The sequence below is a fragment of the Chlorocebus sabaeus genome, chromosome 21 (assembly GCF_047675955.1).
Source record: "Chlorocebus sabaeus isolate Y175 chromosome 21, mChlSab1.0.hap1, whole genome shotgun sequence".
Classification (NCBI taxonomy): Eukaryota; Metazoa; Chordata; class Mammalia; order Primates; family Cercopithecidae; genus Chlorocebus; species Chlorocebus sabaeus.
Genome location: NC_132924.1, coordinates 75,937,827 through 75,958,048, shown reverse-complemented (window position 1 = coordinate 75,958,048; position 20,222 = coordinate 75,937,827). Strand labels below are relative to the sequence as shown.

The window sequence follows — 20,222 nt, the reverse complement described above, 5'->3', positions numbered from 1 at the left end:
AACTAGAAGTAAAAAAGATGTCAAACATGAGAACGTAATAATGGAAAAGTATAAAAAAGCTAAAATTTCCGTTAAGTGTACCACATTTCTACTTATGTATGGAGAATGGCTATTCATCTGACATAGCAAAATGCAGCCTCCTTACCAGTCACTGTTACAACATCATCTTTATGAGCTTCAGTCATTTCCTGAACATGGACTTCTGAGTTCACATCAACCTCTTTCCCTGATAACTGTAAATGAGCTTCAAGTGAAGATGGAACCTTGACAATAATAGAACCTGTAATAAATGTAAAGGAGAGTTTAGTAATACAAAGAAATCAAAAGTACCAGAGTCTATTATAAATTTGACTGAAAGGGTAGCATTGCTCCTGGGACACTGTTTTTACTCCTCAGCATACAGTATTTATTTAAGCCTTTTCCTTATTCCCAGGTGCTCAAAGTTCCCTTACTCTCAAGGCATTCACGGTAACTTCCATCAAGAATATGGGTTATTAGCACATTATTAACTACTAGTTCTTCTTTTGCCACTAGAACTACCCAGCTCATCCAACACCAGAAAGTAATTTATTACATATGTAGCTTATAGATAGGATTGACCATTGAGCATTTAATATGAGCCAGACCCCTAATTACATTATGTTTTAATCTCCATATTAACTTTATGAGGTATTTTTTTAAATTATACTTTAAGTTCTAGGGTACATGTGCACAGCATGCAGGTTTGTTACATATGTATACATGTGCCATGTTGGTGTGCTGCACCCATTAACTCGTCATTTACATTAGGTATATCTCCAAATGATATCCCTCCCCTACCCCTCCCCACAATAGGACGCGGTATGTGATGTTCCCCTTCCTGTGTCCAAGTGATCTCATTGTTCAATTCGCACCTGTGAGTGAGAACATGTGGTATTTGGTTTTCTGTTCTTGCGATAGTTTGCTGAGAATGATGGTTTCCAGCTGTATCCAGGTCCCTACAAAGGACACGAACTCATCCTTTTTTATGGCTGCATAGTATTCCATGGTGTATATGTGCCACATTTTCTTAATCCAGTCTGTCACTGATGGACATTTGGGTTGATTCCAAGTCTTTGCTATTGTGAATAGTGCCACAATAAACATACATGTGCATGTGTCTTTATACAACATGACTTATAATCCTTTGGGTATATTCCCAGTAATAGGACGGCTGGGTCAAATGGTATTTCTAGTTCTAGATCCTTGAGGAATCACCACACTGTTTACCACAATGGTTGAACTAGTTGACAGTCCCACCAACAGTGTAAAAGTGTTCTTATTTCTCCACATCCTCTCCAGCACCTGTTGTTTCCTGATTTTTTAATGATTGCCATTCTAACTGGTGTGAGATGGCATCTCATTGTGGTTTTGATTTGCATTTCTCTGATTGCGAGTGATGATGAACATTTTTTCATGTGTCTGTTGGCTGTATGAATGTCTTCTTTTGAGAAATGTCTGTTCATACCCTTTGCCCACTTTTTCATGGGGTTGTTTGTTTTTTTCTTGAAAATTTGATTGAGTTCTCTATAGGTTCCGGATATTAGCCCTTTGTCAGATGAGTAGATTGCAAAAATTTTCTCCCATTCTGTAGGTTGCCCTTTCACTCTGATGGTAGTTTCTTTTGCTGTGCAGAAGCTCTTTAGTTTAATTAGATCCCATTTGTCAATTTTGGCTTTTGTTGCCGTTGCTTTTGGTGTTTTAGACATGAAGTCCTTGCCCATGCCTACGTCCTGAATGGTATCACCTAGGTTTTCTTCTAGGGTTTTTATGGTATTACGTATAACATTTAAGTCTCTAATCCATTTTGAATTAATTCTCATATAAGGAGTAAGGAAAGGATTCAGTTTCAGCTTTCTACTTACGGCTAGCCAATTTTCCCAGTACCATTTATTAAATAAGGAATCCTTCCCCATTTCTTGTTTTTGTCAGGTTTGTCAAAGATCAGATGGCTGTAGATGTGTGGTATTATTTCTGAGGGCTCTGTTCTGTTCCATTGGTCTATATCTCTGTTTTGGTACCAGTACCATGCTGTTTTGGTTACTGTAGCCTTGTAGTATAGTTTGAAGTCAGGTAGCATGATGCCTCCAGCTTTGTTCTTTCAGCTTAGGACTGTCTTGGCAATGAGGGCTCTTTTTTGGTTCCATATGAACTTTAAAGCAGTTTTTTCCAATTCTGTGAAGAAAGTCATTGGTAGCTTGATGGGGATGGCATTGAATCTATAAATTACCTTGGGCAGTATGGCCATTTTCACGATATTGATTCTTCCTATCTATGAGCATGGTATGTTCTTCCATTTGTTTGTGTCCTCTTTTATTTCACTGAGCAGTGGTTTGTAGTTCTCCCTGAAGAGGTCCTTCACATCCCTTGTAAGTTGGATTCCTAGGTATTTTATTCTCTTTGAAGCTATTGTGAATGGGAGTTCACTCATGATTTGGCTCTCTGTCTGTTACTGGTGTATAAGAATGCTTGTGATTTTTGCACATTGATTTTGTATCCTGAGACTTTGCTGAAGTTGCTTATCAGCTTAAGGAGATTTGGGGCTGTGTCGATGGGGTTTTCTTAATATACAATCATGTCATCTGCAAACAGGGACAATTTGACTTCTTCTTTTCCTAACTGAATACCCTTGATTTCTTTCTCTTGCCTGATTGCCCTAGCCAGAACTTCCAATACTATGTTGAATAGGAGTGGTGAGAGAGGGCATCCCTGTCTTGTGCCAGTTTTCAAAGGGAATGCTTCCAGTTTTTGCCCATTCAGTATGATATTGGCTGTGGGTTTGTCATAAATAGCTCTTATTATTTTGAGATACGTTCCATCAATACCAAATTTATTTAGAGTTTTTAGCATGAAGGGCTGTTGAATTTTGTCAAAGGCCTTTTCTGCATCTATTGAGATAATCATGTGGTTTTTGTCTTTGGTTCTGTTGATAGGCTGGATTACGTTTATTGATTTGTGTATGTTGAGCCAGCCTTGCATCCCAGGGATGAAGCCCACTTGATCATGGTGGATAAGCTTTTTGATGTGCTGCTGGATTCAGTTTGCCAGTATTTTAATTGAGGATTTTTGCATCGATGTTCATCAGCGATATTGGACTAAAATTCTCTTTTTTTGTTGTATCTCTGTCAGGCTTTTGTATCAGGATGATGTTGGCCTTGTAAAATGAGTTAGGGAGGATTCCCTCTTTTTCTATTGATTGGAATAGTTTCAGAAGGAATGATACCAACCCCTCCTTGTACCTCTGGTAGAATTTGGCTGTGAATCCATCTGGTCCCGGACTTTTTTTGGTTAGTAGGCTATTAATTATTGCCTTAATTTCAGAGCCTGCTATTGGTCTATTCAGGGATTCAACTTCTTCCTGGTTTAGTCTTGGGAGAGTGTGAGTGTCCAGGAAATTATCCATTTCTTCTAGGTTTTCTAGTTTGTTTGCATAGTGGTGTTTATAGTATTCTCTGATGGTAGTTTGTATTTCTGTGGGGTCAGTGGTGATATCCCCTTTGTCATTTTTTATTGCATCTATTTGATTCTTCTCTCTTTTCTTTATTAGTCTTGCTAGTGGTCTATCAATATTGTTGATCTTTTCAAAAAACCAGTTCCTGGATTCATTGATTTTTTGGAGGGTTTTTTGTGTCTCTATCTCCTTCAGTTCTGCTCTAATCTTAGTTATTTCTTGCCTTCTGCTAGCTTTTGAATGTGTTTGCTCTTGCTTCTCTAGTTCTTTTAATTGTGATGTTAGGGTGTCAACTTTAGATCTTTCCTGCTTTCTCTTGTGGGCATTTAGTGCTATAAATTTCCCTCTACACACTGCTTTAAATGTGTCCCAGAGATTCTGGTATGTTGTATTTTTGTTCTCATTGGTTTCAAAAAACATCTTTATTTCTGCCTTCCTTTCGTTATGTATCCAGTAGTCATTCAGGAGCAGGTTGTTCAGTTTCCATGTAGTTGAGCGGTTTTGATTGAGTTTCTTAGTCCTGAGTTCTAGTTTGATTGCACTGTGGTCTGAGAGACAGTTTGTTATAATTTCTGTTCTTTTACATTTGCTGAGGAGTGCTTTACTTCCAACTATGTGGTCAATTTTGGAATAAGTGAGATGTGGTGCTGAGAAGAATGTATATTCTGTTGATTTGGGGTGGAGAGTTCTGTAGATGTCTATTAGGTCCACTTGGTGCAGAGCTGAGTTCAATTCCTGGATATCCTTGTTAATTTTCTGTCTCATTGATCTGTCTAATGTTGACAGTGGGGTGTTAAAGTCTCCCATTATCTGCCTCTGGTCTTTGATGATGGTGATATACTGATGGGGTCTTGGTGTGGGTGTCCTTTCTGTTTGTTAGTTTTCTTTCTAACAGTCAGGACCCTCAGCTGCAGGTCTGTTGGAGTTTGCTTGAGGTCCACTCCAGGCTCTGTTTGCCTGGCTATCAGCAGCAGAGGCTGTAGAAGATAGAATATTGCTGAACAGCGAGTGTTGCTGTCTGATTCTTGCTCTGGAAGCTTCGTCTCAGGGGTGTACCCAGCCGTGTGAGGTGTGAGGTGTCGGTCTGCACCTAGTGGGGGATGTCTCCCAGTTAGGCTACTCAGGGGTCAGGGACCCACTTGAGCAGGCAGTCTGTCCATTCTCAGATCTCAACCTCCATGCTGGGAGATCCACTGCTCTCTTCAAAGCTGTTAGACAGGGACATTTACCTCTGCCGAGGTTTCTGCTGCTTTTTGTTTAGCTATGCCCTGTCCCCAGAGGTGGAGTCTACCGAGGTAGGCAGGCCTCCTTGAGCTGTGGTGGGCTCCACCCAATTCGATCTTCCCAGGTGGTTTGTTTACCTACTTAAGCCTCAGCAATGCAGGCGCCCCTCCCCCAGGCTCGCTGCCACCTTGCAGTTAGTGCTAGCAATGAGGGAGGCACTGTGGGTGTGGGACCCTCTGAGCCAGGTGTGGGATATAACCCCCTGTGTGCCGTTTGCTAAGACCCTTGGTAAAGCGCAGTATTAGGGTGGGAGTTACCCGATTTTCCAGGTGTTGTGTGTCTCAATTTCCTTTGGCTAGGAAAAGGAATTCCTTTCCCCCTTGCGCTTCCCAGGTGAGGTGATGCCTCGCCCTGCTTCAGCTCTCGCTAGTTGGGCTGCACCCACAGACCAGCGCCAACTGTCCGACATGCCCCAATGAGATGAACCCGGTAGCTCAGTTGAAAATGCAGAAATCACCTGTCTTTTGTGTCGCTCATGCTGGGAGCTGGAGGCTGGAGCTGTTCCTATTCAGCCATCTTGGGCGTGCCCCCATGAGGTATTATTATCACCTTAATTTTACAGATAAGAACTTGCTCAAGTTCTCACTAGTGCTAGTGCTGGAACCTAGACTCAGCTCAATAATTACAAAGCCCATGCTTTTAACCACCATGGTATTTCACACATTGCTATCCCATCATAGTACAGGACTTGTGACCTCATCATTATAACACAACTAGAACACTGAGCTCTTGTGCTTTCAGATATGTCTTGTGTGTAACAAAAAATAACAATAGAAAAGGATTATTTGAATTCCAACTCACTAATATTTCTTTTGAGTATATTACAGGCTTTTGGATAAGATAAGACACTCAACCTGAATTTCCATACAACCTGGCTGTAATTCAAGCTTCTAAAGGAGTAAATCAGGAAAAGTACTCTGTTAGGTATGGAATCATTTTTCAAAACAATTATGAGGGTTGCATTGTAAATTCACCAACATACTCCTATTTCAGAAGTTTTTCTTTCTGTTTTTCATTAAAGTAGGCAAAAGGCCCCTGCCATAAAGCATTAACCCATCTCTGTGGACTAAGATGGTCAGGATGGGGTTTAGGATGCATTTACTTATGGGTGACGGTTTTCCTTCCAATCTGGCTAACATCAGCTTAAGCTTCCTTAAGTCATTTCTTAGTCTTCCTAACTGGAGCTAGAAGTTTGAGATAAGCATGATGAACTGTTCTGTTCTAAAACAAAATTAGGGAACAATGCACATCACTACAACTAGTTTATTTTATTAAGAAATAAATTGCAGCCAGGCACGGTGGCTCATGGCTATAATTGCAGCACTCTGGGAGGCCAAGGTAGGTGGATTGCTTGAGCTCAAGAGTTCGAGACCAGCCTGGACAACATGGCGAAACCCTGTCTCTACCAAAAAAAAAAAAAAACTGGGTATGGTGGTGCACAACTGTAGTCTCATCTACCTGGAAGGCTGACCTCCCAAGCTTAGGTGATCCTGATAAGGCTGCAGTGAGCCATGATCTTGCTGCTGTACTCCAGCCTGGGTGACAGAGTGAGACCCTGTCTCAAAACCAAAAACAAAAAACCAAATTGCTTTCCAGGGTTCAAATGTAAACTACAGACAGGAGATTCCCATAACAACATATGAGGGCTTTAGGAAAAAACAAAACAAAAACAACCCTGGAAGATTTCAGGAAAAATAGAAGATATGTTTTTGTATCAAACATACTTTCAAAAGTAGAAAATCATGGATTTAAAAAACTTTTTTTGTAGTGCTTGATATCTCTAAATGTATGAAGTTTCAAGTGTACTAACTTTATGAACACTTGTCTCTATTCTTAAATGCATAACATGATCTTAGATTTTTGAGATCTTTAAAAATGTTAAGCAACACAAAGATTTCTACCCCATCTCCCTCCACATCTTTAAAAACCAAAAATCACCACTACCAAAACTCCATTACTGTTTGTTAATGAAGAATTTTCATGACTTGAAAACCTTCCTAATATCCAGTCTTTAACACTAACTTTTTTAGAAAGGAGAGCTCTTGTTATGTTCTTTAACTTCTTTTCACTTCATAAAGTTCTTCATGGTTGACATCAGTATTATCCTCTTAAAAATTCAAATGTGAACTAACAGCACCATTTATTGAAGGCATATTATTTTAAAATTAGTGATTTATCCCAAGGACAAAATGTTAAGTGGAAAAGTCAGTACTCAGATTCAGGTGTGACTCCCAGGCCCAAGCATAGCCTTTCTGAATGAATTAAGAAGGTCACTATATTAATTTTCATAAGGTGAAAGAAAACAAGCATTATATATTTTTCCACATCACAAAATGGTGAAGACCTAAGAGACTCCAGTGGCTGGCTCTGAACCCTACAGCAAGACAGTGGCAGAGTTGGAATGGATTCCAGATGTCTTTGCTAACCATTAAGAAAGAGTTACTGAATAACGTTCCATTACTCTAAAAAGTTACTGTTCCCAAGTGTATTGAGAATTCGGAGATCTGAAGTAAGACAGAAATCTTTGTTTTCAGTTGTCTTTAAGCTTCTGCCAGTAACATGGTCCCAGTAGAAGAAAACATAAAACTGTAATCTTAATCAAAATTTGCAACATCAAATACTATTTCAATAGTTTCAAATACTATTTCAAATAATACTAAAAAATATTTTAAGTGAATAAAGACTAACAATCTTCAAAAGTTTTATAGTTTCCTGTTTGTTTTATTTTGCCTACCATGCAAAACATTAAATTACTTTTATGTAAGAGCTGCTTATTCAAAACTTTGTTCTTACTCTGTTACTAGTTATATTAACAGTATATCCCTTTTCTCCTTGGATCTTTGTAATAACAGAGTACAATTATATAACTTACATGCCATTTATAATTTACCCTGAAGAGTATTACCTAGAGCTCTTAGATTTAGTGAGGACATAAGTTTATCCTATTTTAAAGGGAGAAAATATAATATTGAGAAATCACACCAGTGTATCAGCAATAACTGAGGTTTCAGACCTCTGTGTTTTGCAGTTTTCACACTGACAAATTCTAGAGATGGATTAAAAAAAAAACTATTAAATCAATATGGTAAAGAAACTACTAATAGCAGGAACAATCAGTCTCTGTGAGGAAATATTTTCCTTGTTAAACATCTGGCCAACATGCAAGAGCTTCTAGACTATTTTAAAAATTTTTTTATACAGAGCTACAGTTCTTAACTTTCTGCAGCCAAGCCACTTCAGCCCCTATGGCCAGCCTACTTCACCCAAGTCACTTGTCAACACGTATGTGTACATCCATGTGTGCAGAAGAACAGACAAATTCATATTTAGCTTTCAGATGAAAAGTATACCATTTTAAATGAAAGAGTTGGACTCAGAATAAGTTGTGTCAGAAGTTAAATGATAGAAACATATCCTAAGTCTTGATACTTTAAGAGACTAAATAATCACTTTAGAGGACCTTCCTGTGTGATACTTTTATTTAAGGATCACACTTTGAAAACTGTTACTCTATACTGATTGCCTGAGAAGTTCCTTTTACAGGCTGGCAGAAAAGCTCCCAAAAGAGTGTATGGCAGAGTTTTTCCTTCAAAGATTCTATTTCAGAATAGATTAAACTAAAAAATTCACAGAGTAACATTTTAAAATTCCATAATAACAGTCAAAATACTCATTTTTGTTTGTACTACAAAGAGAAAGATAGTCTGCATGGCTATCTATCCCAAAAGTTGTAAAGATCATTGGTCTAGAGAGCCAGCAGACCAGTGCCTTTAAATCAGGTTCTATCTGAAGATATTTTCTTGAAATCACTATGTCAGTATAGATAATTTGACCATCTGTTTCCTGAGTGTTACATAAACTTTCCTTACATCATATGTCAAAATAAAACATTCCAGTTCACTAACCTTCACTAACCTTTATGGGATTTCAATTCCACTGTCCCCAGTTGACTGACATAAACATCTATGGCACCCTGATGAGCTGAGGCTTTTAGACATCCAGAAGATGAATCTAGGAAGAAGAAAAACCATAAGTAAAATAATTCTTACTTGATGAATGGAATTATAAACTTGAAACAAAAGGCTCTGCTTTAGCACTAGGATAAGGGGCTAAGAATCTTGCAAGGTTTAGTATTTCCTCATAACAATGCCATTGTTTGCACTTAAACGTAAACAGTATCAGAAATCTAGAAATCTATTAAACTAGACAACTAATTAAAAAATCTATATCTACATTAACCTGAATAACTTATCTCTAAACATTTACTCTAAAACTTAATGAATAGGAAGGAGAGTCTGCAAGTAATGGATCCTGAAAGCACTAAGCACCATGGATATTTTTAGTTTTTTATCATGTTGACACATTTAGTAAACTTTCAATAATTACCAAAGAATTCTACCTCATGTATAGTCACATACAAGCAGTAGCAAGGCTAACAAAAATCAAAACCTCTTATAATTTCTCCTTGTAGCAAATTTGCCAATACTAAGAAGTACTCCTAATAGTAAAAGATTACTCTACATAAAGTTGTTGAATTTCTTTTTTTCTGTAGAGGCAGGGTCTTGCTATGTTGCCCAGGCTGGTCTCTGACTCCTGGGATCAAGTGATACTCCTGGGATTACAGACACAAATCACTGTTCCTGGCTTGCTGCATTTCTTTAAGGGGCAGAAGGGCAGGGAATAATTTGAAGAATAGCTTGTTTGTATCTAATAATTCTTTTCAAGTTTCTGGAATTGAACAGGTATCGTTAAGCGTGGATAAGAAAATAATAAAGGTAACCCTGATTTGACATTCGAATTTCCCTATGTTGTTGATGACTCCACTTTTCAATCAACCAGTATTTCAAGTTCAAGTGAAAACAGTCAGAAATAAGGAAGTAAGAAAATGAACTTGAAGAGTCAGTACTAAGTGGTTTTTCCTTCTTCTCTTTCTCCCATGGCAATTGAATCTTTAATTTAGTATTCTATCTGACTGCCTGGAGAAGGCCAAAGCATATTCTTTTTAGAGAAGCCTCTTAAAAAGCATATTTTATCTGGAGGTTTTATTACTTCAAAGTGGAAACAAAGTAGGGAGTGTGGTGAAAACTATGCCAAAAATATACTTTCTACAAAACAGAGAAAGAAAACATTTGTGTGTGTGTGTGTGTGTGTGTGTGTGTATATATATGTGTGTGTGTATATATATATATAGAGAGAGAGAGAGAGAAAGGAGCCAACATTTTTCTTTTAAAAAAATATCAACTGACTTCAAACAAAGACAATAAATTTGGAATAAACTGTGTAAAATCTGGCTCCCATATCATTTATAATAATTTATTTCCAATCTATAATGGAAAATGCCTTTATCAGATTCAATTTACTTAGTTTTCAAGTGTCAAAAGTAAACACTGACGTTGGGAAATGAAACCACTAGAAATAAATGACACAGAATAGCTGGACAAAATGAACATTTCACTGCTTATGTACCAACAGAACTCCTTTTTAAACCTCTTACTGCATCCTAAAAGAAGCCAAGTAAAAATTACATTATGCTAAAAAAAAGAAAAGTGCAATACACAAGGTGTGTATTATTCCAGTTTGAACAAAGTAAAATAGCTGAAACATTAGTTTGATTTCTCGCTTTCTCAAGGAGGGGAAAAAAACACACAGAATTTTTATGTGGCTCATAAACAATAGTTTCATTTATTTTTCCCTCCAAATGAGAAATAAATGACAGCTAAATAATTATATCCTAAGCCACAAAGTAATTATATTCTCATGTTATTTGTATTGATCTCTAATAATGGCTTATCCTTTGGAGGCTGTCAAAAAATAAAAAAATGAAAACTCAAGATGTTTTCGAAAAAGAAGGCAACTGTGATATTTTAAAACTATGTAGCAAAACAAGCCCTATTTTTTTGTTTAACACAAATTATCACAACCAAAATTAATTATCAAGAGTAAAATTAAGACTTCATCCACAGAATTTCATTATTTTGGAGTTTACATAATGGAGAAATTCTAGAGATCTGGGAGAAAGTCCTGTAGATCTAATGTATAGCATGGTGACTGTAATTAACAATACTGTACTGTAAACTTGAAATCTGCTAAGAGAGTAAATCTTAAACAAATTTTCATCATACACATAAAATGGTAATGAGGTGAAGTGACAGATATGTTAACTAAACTGTGGAAATCATTTCACAATATATATGTATATCAAATCATCATATTGCATGTACACCTTAAATATATATGGTTTTGTCAATTATGTCTCAATAAAGACAGTAAAAGCAAAAAAAAAAAAAAAAAAAACCAACAAAAAAACAAAAAACACAAAAGAAACCAAAATAAATCTACATTGTAATGTGTTTAGCTCAGTGCTTTGAACATGGGCACTGAGTAAATGATAGATATTTTAAAGAAAGGGCCAGGTGTGGTGGCTTACGCCTGTAATTCCAGCACTTTGGGAGGCCGAGGCAGGAGAACTGCTTGAAGCCAGGCATTTGAGACCAGTATGGGCAACAAAGTGAGACCTTGTCTCTATTTTTTTAAATAATAAATAAGTAAATAAAATGTTAAAAGAAAAATCAGTCAGTATAGTTGGCCATATTAATAAACTAAAGGAAAAATGATCATTTCAATAAATTGAGGAAATGTATTTGACAAAATTCAACACTCAAGTCACAACCAAAGAAAGTAAAAAAAGAGAAACTTAATTTAAGCAAACAAGGAATAAAAGGTAACTCTCCCAATCTGATAAAAGGCATCTGTTAAAAATCTATAGCTAACATCACACTTAATGGTAAAATGGTGAGTGCCTTCTCCCTAATACTGGGGACAAGGATAGGGATCAAGTGCAGGGAACCATACCCTCATCACTACAACTCAACGTTATACTGAAGTTCATAGCTAGTCGGATAAGGCAAGAAAAAAATTAAAGTAATAAAGATAGGAAAGAAAGAGGTAAAACTATATGTACAGATGAAAATGTCTGCTCAGCTAGAAAAGGATTCTAGATTCGAGAAAACCACTATTAGAAAGAATAAATTTAGCAAGGTCACAAAATACAAGGTCCATATATAAGAATTATTTATATATGGGCCGGGCGTGGTGGCTCACGCCTGTAATCCCAGCACTTTGGTAGGCTGAGGCGGGCTGATCACGAGATCAGCAGATCAAGACTATCCTGGCTAACACGGTGAAACCCCGTCTCTACTAAAAATACAAAAAAAAAAAAAATTAGTCGGGCATAGTGGCGGGCGCCTGTAGTCCCAGCTACTGGAGAGGCTGAGGCAGGAGAAAGGCGTGAACCCAGGAGGCGGAGCTTGCAGTGAGCCGAGATCGAGCCACTGCACTTCAGCCTGGGAGACAGAGTGACATTCCTGTCTCAAAAAAATCATTTGTATTTACATATATCAGCAGTAGACAATTAGAAGCAAAGTCTTAAAAACTGTCTCATTTATAACAGTGTTAAAAACACAAATGAATTTAACAAAAAAAAGTGCCAGACTTCTACACTGAAAATTACAAAGCAATGCTGAGAAAAATTAAGGAAGATCTAAATAAATGGAAATAGCTACCTACCATGTTCATTAATTGGAAGATTCAATGTGATTCAGTGCAATCCCAAACATAATCACAACTGTACTTTTTGGTAGAAATTGACTGGAAAATCAAAGGACCTATTATATCCAAAGCAATCTTTAAAAGGAACAAATTTGGAAGACTTCAACTACCTGATTTACAGACTTACTAAAGTTACAGTAATCATGATATTGTGGCACTGGTATAAGGCTCAACAAACAAATCAATGAATTAGGAGCAAGAGATCAGACATTGAGCCACACTTATACGGTCATTTGATTTTAGACAAGGATACTAAAGTAATCCATCAGAGAAAGGAAGTTTTTTCAACAAATGGTGATATAAAAAAATTTTTTAACTGACAATAATAAATGTTGATGAGGATGTGGAGCAACTCAAATTCTCATACATTGTTGATGAGAGTATAAAGTGGAACTTTGGGAAAAAGGTCTGGTAGTTTATCATAAAGTTAAACACAGAACCTACCTAGTCAACTCAGCAATTCCACACCTAAGTATTTATCCAAGAGGAAAAAAATATATAAATCCCTAAAATGACTTACATTAGTATATTCATAGCAGCTTTATTTACAGTTGCCAAAAAATTAGAAATAGCCCAGGTGTCCATCAACAGTAGAATGAACAAATTAAGCCTTCTAATAGCCTGCTTTCACTTCTGAACCCTTCTGGTACATTATGAAATAACAGCTAGGTTGTTCTTTTAAAATATAAATTATATATCACTTCCCTAACATCCTGTTATAGTTGGAATAAAGTCTGAACTCTTGCCCTGTCTCCAAGGTCCTAAGATCTAGCCTTACTTACCTCATATCCTACCACTTTCCCCATAAGCCAGCCTTCTATCCCTTGAAAATAATAAACTTCCATTTTCAAGGCCTGCACTTGCTGTTCCTCTATCTTGGGAGCCCTGTATCCAGAATTTTACATAACTCTTTGTCATTACTCTGGCTTTAGTTTAAATGTACCCTCTCCAGACCACCCCCAATTGCCTAACTGATATAGCTTTCTTTTCCCCAATCTCTATTCAGTTACCCTTTCTTATTTCTTCATTGTACTTACCGCAAACTAAAATTACCTTTTGTTATTTATATGCTTGTTGTCTTTCTTCCCAGGGCTCAGAGAAGTGAGGTCTCTGAACACAAAAACTATGTCCTGTTGACCAACATGTTCCCTAGTACCTAAAAGAATTCTTAATACATGGCAGATACTCAGTAAATACATGTTGACTAACTAGTTATTGGTATTCACAAGGTTGTCTTCAAATGTTAACACATTTGGAGACCAATAAACAGTGACATTATTTATATCTTTCTTTCGAAGACTTAATTTAGATATTTGAAGAATTCAAGAAATTTATAAGATCTTTCTTTCTTTTTTTTCAGAGAGTTTAGCAAGAAATATAAGACATTTCTTAATACCAGCTCAGGCAATTTTCTTCAAGTGGACATAATTAGTACATTAGTTCTGCCTATATTTGACTTGTGATCCTGTCAAGTTCATCAATTAAACTGTAGACTTCATTTATTCTAATAAAGTCATCACAAATATACCTATATTTAAAAGTGGGCAAAATACATGAACTAGTAGCTTAGCACGTACCTACTGTGATGTTACCCATCTTGCTTTGTAATGTTATATTACCTGCAAAAAAAGAAAAATATACTTTCATGTACTAGAGACAATCTAGAAAGGAACTGTGATACATAGCAATGCTAAAACATGGATGAATATCTACTATGTTATTTTTGTGGGCAATTTTTCCCAATATCACAAATCCAGTCAAAGATTTAGCTGTAGTTCTGAAATAACTAGCCTTAGGTATCTCTGCAAACCTTCTTTCTCTACTACCAAACCTTAAGCTTTTATAGCATAATTACAAATCACCATACCTACTGGCACAGAGGAAAAACAATACTTCTACAACCCATAAGTGAAAAAAAATTACTGAAACATAATCAGTATACATTTTCAACCTAAATATCAATGTATTTATCAGATCACACAAAGCCAAGTTTTCAACCAAGTAACACTAAAATATGGTATGGAAAAAAAGAATTACGTTTATTTTTCAGGCCACTTGCCATGTCTATTAAAGTAGTTTCTGGGCCAAGAATTCAAGTGGTTTGAGATACAAATAATGAATACATGGAGGTATGACTAACAAAACAGAACAAAGAAGCTTCAAAGGTTTCCGTCTTAGTGAAAATATGTTTCCCATGATAGGTATGGAATATTGCAACCATTCGTCCCAGCCCCTTTCCCCTAATACCAAAAGTAGTAGGATTATTCTTCATATGTGTGTTTGTATGTATAAGTATTCCTAAAATCAGGAACTCATATTTATTCTACTGAAAATATAAGCAATAATGTTATCTCTTCTAAAATAATTCCAAAACTACACTAAAAAGTAAAGGAATAACTTTGGCTTCAGAATTAATCTTCAGTAAACTCATTTTATTTCATTTTATATACCTTATGAATACTGACTTGTATCAGTATCTGGGAAAAAGCAAAAAAGGCACTGGATTCATTTACTCAACAGCCAGATGCACCTGATTGCAAAAATCCATCTAAAGGTCTAATATACCATCATATTTCCTGTGAGTATATGAACAAGGAGTATATTTGTGTATGAATAAAAACTTGGTTTGTGTACTGAAGCTTATAGGATTACTTTTTTTTTTTTTCATATTTTAGATTCGGGGATACACGTACAGGTTTTTTACCTGGGTATATTGTGTGATGTTGAAGTCTGGGGTACAAATGATCCCATCACCCACGTACTAAGCATAGTACCCAATAGATTTTCAACCCTTGCCCCGTCCCTCCATCCCCCATCTAGTAGACTCCAGTTTCTATTGTTGCCATCCTTATGTCCATGATTATCCAATATTTACCCCCCACTTATAAGTAAGACCATGTGGTATTTGGTTTTCTATTCCTGTGTTAATTCACTTAGGATAATGGCCTCCAACTGCATCCATGCTGCTGCAAAGGATATAATTTCATTCTTCTTTATGGCCACATAATATTCCATAGTGTATATGTACCACATTTTCTTTATCCAGTCTACCACTGATGGGCACATAGGTTGATTACATGTCTTTGCTATTGTGAAGAGAGCTGCAGTGAACATGTTGAGTGCATGTGTCTTTTTGGAAGAATGACTTATTTTCTTTTGGATATATATCCAGTAATGGGATTGCTGGGTTGAATGGTAGTTCTGTTTTAAGTTCTTTGAGAAATCTTCAAACTGCTTTGCACAGTGGCTGAACTAATTTACATTCCCACCAACAGTGTATGAGTTTCCCCCTTTCTCCACAGCCTCGCCAGTGTCTGTTGTTTTTTCACTTATTTTTAATAATAGCTATTCTGACTGGTGTGAGATGGTATCTCATTGTGGTGTTGATTTGCATTTCTCTGATGACTAGTGATTTGGAGCAGATTTTCATGTTTGTTGGTTTCTTGTACGTCTTCTCTTGAGAAGTATCTGTTCCTGTTTTTTGCTCATTTTTAATAGGGTTATTAGTTTTTTGCTTATTGATTTGTTTAACTTCCTTGAAGATTCAAAGGAACAAAGGATATTAAACCTTTGTCAGATGCAGAGTTTGCAAATATTTTCTCCCATTCTGTAGGTTGTCTATTTACTCTGTCGATAATTTATTTTGCAGTGCAGAAGCTCTTTCATTTAATTAGATCCCACTTGCTTGAACATGGCCTATAAGTGAATCTGAAGGGGTGACTCTAAAACCTTTTGTTAAGACCCCAGAAAGATGGTGGTACCTCATGGTATTAATCAGTTACACCAAAAAAAAAAAATTTAAAAAGATTAAGACCTCACAGATCCTCTCAATCAAATAGACCTAGAAAGCTTGAGGGCATTAACCTCAATATTGCTGCAGAAACCCATATTTTGAAAAGATTTTTGGGTGTGGCTTTTGTCTAATGGAATGAAAGCCAGTGAGATTCACAGAAGACTGACAAAGTTTTTGAGACAATTATATCAGTAAATATTGCCAACTTGGACTGAAGGGGACAGTGACAGTACAAAGTGAAATGAGACCACTGGACCCTCAGAATTCTACTAGCAGGAAGCAGACTGAGAAAACTACTCAACTGTAAAGATGTGCTACATTTCATAAAAAAGGATGAATGACTTAGAGGGTGGAACCAAGAGCTCAGTGGTCGAAACCTAGAACCATGAAGAATTATTCCCAGGCCTTGAGATCTAATAAAAGAATCTCCAACATTTGCCCACCTGAAAAAATCACTATGCATCAGTGACTCCTTTGTGCCTTCCATTTCAACAAGAAAGTCCACAGTCATTATCCAATGCCTGTCCACTCTGTTTGGTGTGTAGGTGATGTGTGTGTATGTATGTTTGGGGGGTGGGTAGACAACTTGTCTCTTTAGTTCATCAGTCTTCAGATTCACACCTGAGGAGCTTCATTTTCACCTGGAGCTGATTTTGATGCAGAGATTCTGGTCTTTCAGCTGATGCATGATGGGATGATACTTTTGGGAACCTTGGGTGGAAGAGAGTATATTTGGCATGTAGGAAGGACATGAATCATTGGAGGGCCAGAGGACACAGTGGCTATCCAAAACCTCATAGAATATCTGGAAAGATGCACACATGAAAAGTTAAAAATCAGTATATATTAATAATTTTAATATCCTAAGTGGACAGCATGACTCAGGTGCCATAGCACTTACAGGAAAGAGACTAAAATGACCTAGCTTGGACAGGGAGGTTTAGTTTTATAGAAGGTATCACTTGAGCTGAAATTTGAAATGTGAGTAAAATGTTAATATGCTAAGAAAAAAAAAAAAAAAAACATTTCCTGGGAAAATAAATCATATAAGCAAATGTAAAAAAGCAAAGCTATACATACTATGTTTAAATAATGCAGATCAGATAGGCTGGAGCAATGAGGCAAGTCTATGAGGACAGGAATCACATCTTTCTTATTTAGCTTCATATCTGGGAACTTAGCACAGTGCATAGTACATAGTAAACACAATTATTTTGTGAACAAATAAAAAGTTTGGAAAAGTAGGCAAAGAGCAACGTGTGGTAGAACCACAGAGTGCTAAGTCTACTGACTATCCTACACCAAAAATGTCAGTGAAGAATTTCAAGATGGATAAAAATATAAGAAAACCATGCTTTAAGGAGATTCCCCTAGTGTGAGACAGTGGGTATTTCCATACTCAGCATTCTTTTTACTGCTTGTTGTGGTTTGAATGTTCCCCCAAAAGTTCATGTGTTGGAAACTTGGTTCCCAATGCAGCAATACTGTGAGGTGGGACCTTTGGGAGTTAATTGAGTCATGAGGGCTCTGCCCTCATGAATGAATTAACCCATTCATGAATCAATGGATTAATGGGTCGTGGAGGGAGTAGGTTAGCTATCACAAGAGTGGGTCTGTTATAAGAGCCAGTGTGGGTGTCTCTCATGCAGCCTCTCTCCATGTGAAGCCTGAGCCATTTCATGACTCTGCAGAGCCCCTATCAGCAAGAAGGCTCTCACTAGATGCGGCTCCTAGACCTCAGACTTCTCAGCCTCCAGAACTGTAATATATAAACTTTAAAAATCACTCAGTCTCAGGTATTCTGTTATAGCAACAGAAAACAGACTAAGACACTGCTCTAACTCCTGAACAATAAAAGATGAAGCAGATAGGTCCCTGATATTTGTAACTTTATTAATAAAGAACTATGATAAAGTTTTACAGTCATTTAGCTAGTGAATCCAGTCACCCACTCATCAAGGCAACGGAGCTTTATTGTTTTACACTAGTCTTTAATAATGCAGTAAAAATTTACTATTTTTTTAAATAAAAGTATGGTCTTTTTTAAAAGGCCAATCATTAGTGCTTGTCACAAAAGTGAGGAGGTCTTGAGAAAATAATGATTCTTTGAACCAGAAAATAGAAGTTTTAGATCTATACGAAATGAGGGTTAGTTGATTATAGTGGGACCTATAGAGTCTCAGATAACATTCTTCATGAATGTTAGAGTCCTACTGTATACTAAAAGCATAATGGAGCAACAACAACAAAAACCCAAGGAATTAAGGAATCATTTCAAATACTGTATAGTTATATACTATATAGTTATACACTTCAAAATATTTTTGTCAATTCTAAATAAAACAGTAAACAAAAACTTATTTTCAACTCATATAAAAATATTTAGAAAATCTCTACCTTAAACAGAAATATTCTAAAGTCATTAGAAAACACAAAATGGATGCCTTGCCTCAAATGCATAGTGGAATAAAGTATTATATTTAAAAGTATACAAAGCAACAAAATGGGCATTATTAGCAAAATTATCTATATTTTGGTTTCACCTACTTCATATCACTGAAAATAATTATTTGAGAGGAGTAAATCTTAGTAAAAGTTTCTTTCCAATAAAGCAGACACCAGATGGTCTGTAATAACTATGTGTGCTTACCCTACTCTCAAGTTATATAACTTTTCCACAAATCCCGGTATTTGAGAAAATAGATAGTTTTTCTTAGCTTGTAACCTTTCATTCTAGCATGGTCAGAGGAAAAAAATATGTAATCAATTTAAAGATAAACATTGGTTTATTTTTCTTCACCAAAAGAAATGTGATTATGGTTAAAGCACATATAACTCTTATAATCCAAACAGAGTAATCAAGTATCCTTAAAGATTAAGTCATTTTGTGTTTTTTGGTGGGTAGGGGTGGGGAGGTGGGAAGGCAGACACTTGTATTTGCAAGCCACAGTGCTAAATGTTAAGAATATAGAGATGAACAAAACATAATCGTTGCTCTTGAGGAGTTTATGATTAGGCAAGGATTTGTAGAAAACCAGAGATGAGGCAAGATGCTTTAGCTGAGGACTGAAAGATTTAAAAAGTCAAGAAGATTTTTAAAAAGCTAGGAAAAGCATTTCAGGCAGAATATAAACAGTATGATCAGTATGATCAAAGGCTGTGATCAAGAACTCAATAAAACAGGTAAAAATGTGTATAGGAAAAAAGACTGTAACTCTGGAGACAAAGCATGGAGTCAGAAGAGGGAAAAGGGAAGTTGGGTACATCACTAAGGCAGTAGAAAACGGTCTGAGTAAGAGAATGACATGTTCAATGTGCATCACTAATAAACTACTTTAGCTGCAGTGAGGAGAAATGGATCTGAAGAAGGCAAAGCTGGAGGCAAAGTTATTGCTAATATCAAGGCAAGAGGTCACAAGGGTCTAAAACAGAAGTGTAGAAATTAGCAGGAAAAAGGTGAGATAGACTGAAGAACTATTTAGGAGATGAAACGTGCCTAAACTTGGTAGTTGATTAGATGTAGGAGATGAGAAAGAAACAGGAAGTTAAGACCACTGCCAGGTTTATAGCATGGGAATTGGGAACATGGCAATATCAGAAACAGTAAATGAAAATAAGGAAAGAGGACACATTACAGATGACGTTCAGGGACTGGGAAAGAAGGGGAAAAAGCTAGAAATGTTGATCCAAATGGCTATGTCTACCTGCCAGATGGAGGTATAAATTAGTCAGGGCTAGAGACATAGATTTGAATAATCAGATTTGAAACACCCTTGTAAGGGTAGTTCAGACTCAAAAGTATACAAGATGCCCAAGGAAAATATGTAGAGAAAGAACAATAGGACAAGGATGAAATCCTGGAGAATACCAATTATCACAGAGGTGAAAAGAGAAGGAATATATAGACATTTGTGAAAGAGCAATTATAAATATATGATAGGGACTGCCAGTGTCCATTAATATTTGTGTGCCTCTCTTCTTCCCTAAGAGTACTGCTAAACTATGTATCTCAGCCTTTGCAGTTAGATAAAGCCATTTTAAAATATTCTGTCCAAAGATCTATGGGCA

General features: G+C 36.5%; 1 protein-coding gene across 4 annotated transcripts in view; it reads right to left on the bottom strand.

Annotated features, from left to right (window-relative positions):
• Positions 1-20,222, bottom strand: part of FAM185A (family with sequence similarity 185 member A) — a 99,510-nt gene that overhangs the window by 60,381 nt on the left and 18,907 nt on the right. For all 4 annotated transcript variants that reach the window (XM_038004348.2, XM_073009212.1, XM_007982377.3 and 1 more), the window contains exons 5-7: positions 13,939-13,980; positions 8,669-8,764; positions 146-280 (exon numbers count right to left, since the gene is read on the bottom strand). In XM_038004348.2, the coding sequence (XP_037860276.2) occupies positions 146-280; positions 8,669-8,764; positions 13,939-13,980 (273 nt within the window). The remainder of the gene's footprint in view (positions 1-145; positions 281-8,668; positions 8,765-13,938; positions 13,981-20,222) is intronic.